Raw genomic sequence first — 2519 nt, forward strand, 5'->3', positions numbered from 1 at the left:
ATATATATATTATTATTATATATATATATATATATATATATATGATATACTCACTCACTCACACACACTCTTGAAAACCGCACTCATCCACACGCTCAGTCACATGCAACACTCATACACACACCCGCATTCACCCACACTCACACTCCCGTATACTCACTTAAACACACACACTCGCCAACACACTCAGTCACATGCAACACTCACACACACACACGCATCCACACACACTCACACACACGAACCTATTTACATACCCACTCAATCCCACGCACGCACCCATACACATACCCACTCATTCACAAACACTCATACATACACACGCATTCACATACACTAACCCAAACACTCACATTCGTTCACACACACACTCTCTCCCTCTCCCTCTCACATACACACATGATAAGTCGCACTCACCTACATTCACGCTAATTGTACTCCTCATACACGCTCACTCAATCACACACACATATATACACACGCATTCACACACACTCAAAAACACGCTCTCTCACTCAAACACACATGCAATCTCACTCACTAACTCACTATTACTCACACTCACACCACAGCACCCCATACCCCACACATCCACCAGCACAGCCGGTATTGTAGCACGTCCTATACATTTACAGGCAGACACACACTCACTACTCACCCACATTCACTCTCACACATACGCTCACTCAACACACACACACAAACACACTAGTGCTCACTCACTCTCAAGAATGACCATACACTCGTATATATATATATATATACTCACACTTCCCACGCACATATATAAAGACTAACTCACACACTCACAAACACTCTCAAACACACTCATATACACGCTCAGTCACATGCAACACTCATACACACACACTCACACACTCACTCTCACACACTAGTGAGGGGATTCCAGGGGAAACTCTAAGGGAGTCTACAAATAGGCAAAAAGAAGTACGGACATATTGTGCGTAACAGACAAAAACCGCTATTGAGGGCCTTTATCAAGCTAACGCTTTCAGTATTAAAATTCTTAGGGACTTGCCGTGCCTTCAGTAATATTAAAATGACCTCACACTCTTGCTCGCCTCAATAATGTTTGTCAACTACTGATATCCGTTTGTTCGTTCAACCCCCACTTTTTAATGCCTTCTAGCATACGCTAAACATCGATTTTGAACCACTCCCAACAGTCTCGCTTATCTGTAGCGCACACAAACTCAGTAGCGTGTGCGTCTCAACAACGATGTATCAAGTACGACATGTTCATTCCTATCACGGAATCTTGTATCTGAGTGTAGTCAGCGAACGTGAACAGAGGGTTGAAGCGTGTGAGCAAGCGGTAAGTACCCATGATGCAAGTGATATGAGGGTTATAGAGTCCGATACGAGAGTGAGCAGCATCTCTTTGTTTATTTACGTTAAAACGTATAAACATTGCCCAACTGCCCAACTGTCCAAGGGTGATTGGTGATTGGGTAAAAAACTGCGAAGCGAATTGCCGTTGGAAATGTCTCTGGTAGGGGGCATCTCTCCCGTGTGCAGATATATTTTGGCGTACAAAACAACGGGAAATTTTATTCTATTTTTAGCACATCTGTACTACACATGTGTAATATTGTCGAATAAATTAAATGGCTGATATCACCCTGCGGCTTCTTTTGGTCAGTAGATCAGCAACGCCTCTAATCAATAATATAAATGTTATATTTATAACTATCTATCGGGATTATATACATGTACGTACAAACGGTCTATCTAGATAAGACAGGTATCACAAGCACTCGTACGTGGAGTGTGAGATAGAGATCTACATTAACGGGCCGCACTCACGCGTGTGCACTATAAGTGCTAAATACAGGGTCGCCGTGTGTTTCATTAGCCTTTCAAGTGCACATATTGGAAGCGAAATATAAATTCTGTGATAACACATACGAATCGGCAACATGGCAGCACACTATAGCAATGTTGGGCGTGAGATCAAATCCGTCGGCTTCTCCCTATACTCAACCGAGGAAGTGAAGAAGCTCAGTGTAGTCAGGATCACCAACCCCATCTTACTTGATCACATGCAACGTCCTACGTTATTCGGATTGTATGATAAACGTATGGGACCCATTGAACGCTATGAGAAGTGTGAGACCTGTACGCTAAATATCGACAACTGCCCAGGTCATCCGGGACATATTGAACTGCCCCTACCAGTGTACAATCCGATCTTTTTCGTCACAATGTTCCAAGTATTACGGTCTACGTGTCTATACTGTCATCAACTGAAGGTAAGTTTTTGTATTGATATGTGATGCTAGCATACGAGAATACAATCAAAATATTCGGTATAAAAATAACAAAATACTAAAATAGAGTTTGTTTATATGCTTGTGATACTGAGTACATATACAATTGTGGGTATATACAGTTCTTGTATATATATATATATGTATATTTCGATTCCAACGTTATATATATATATATATATATATATATATATATATATTAGTAGTAGTAGTACACACACGCACTAC

The 2519-nt window shown here is 41.2% G+C and overlaps 1 protein-coding gene across 1 annotated transcript in view; it reads left to right on the forward strand.

Annotated features, from left to right (window-relative positions):
• The first annotated feature begins 1572 nt into the window (after positions 1–1572).
• SARC_08015 (hypothetical protein) overlaps positions 1573–2519 on the forward strand; it is an 18060-nt gene continuing 17113 nt past the window's right edge. The window contains exon 1 of the mRNA XM_014298023.1: positions 1573–2273. Coding sequence (XP_014153498.1) covers positions 1941–2273 — 333 coding nt within the window. The 5' untranslated portion in view covers positions 1573–1940. The remainder of the gene's footprint in view (positions 2274–2519) is intronic.

The sequence above is a fragment of the Sphaeroforma arctica genome (genome assembly GCF_001186125.1).
Source record: "Sphaeroforma arctica JP610 unplaced genomic scaffold supercont1.681, whole genome shotgun sequence".
Lineage (NCBI taxonomy): Eukaryota > Ichthyosporea > Ichthyophonida > Sphaeroforma > Sphaeroforma arctica.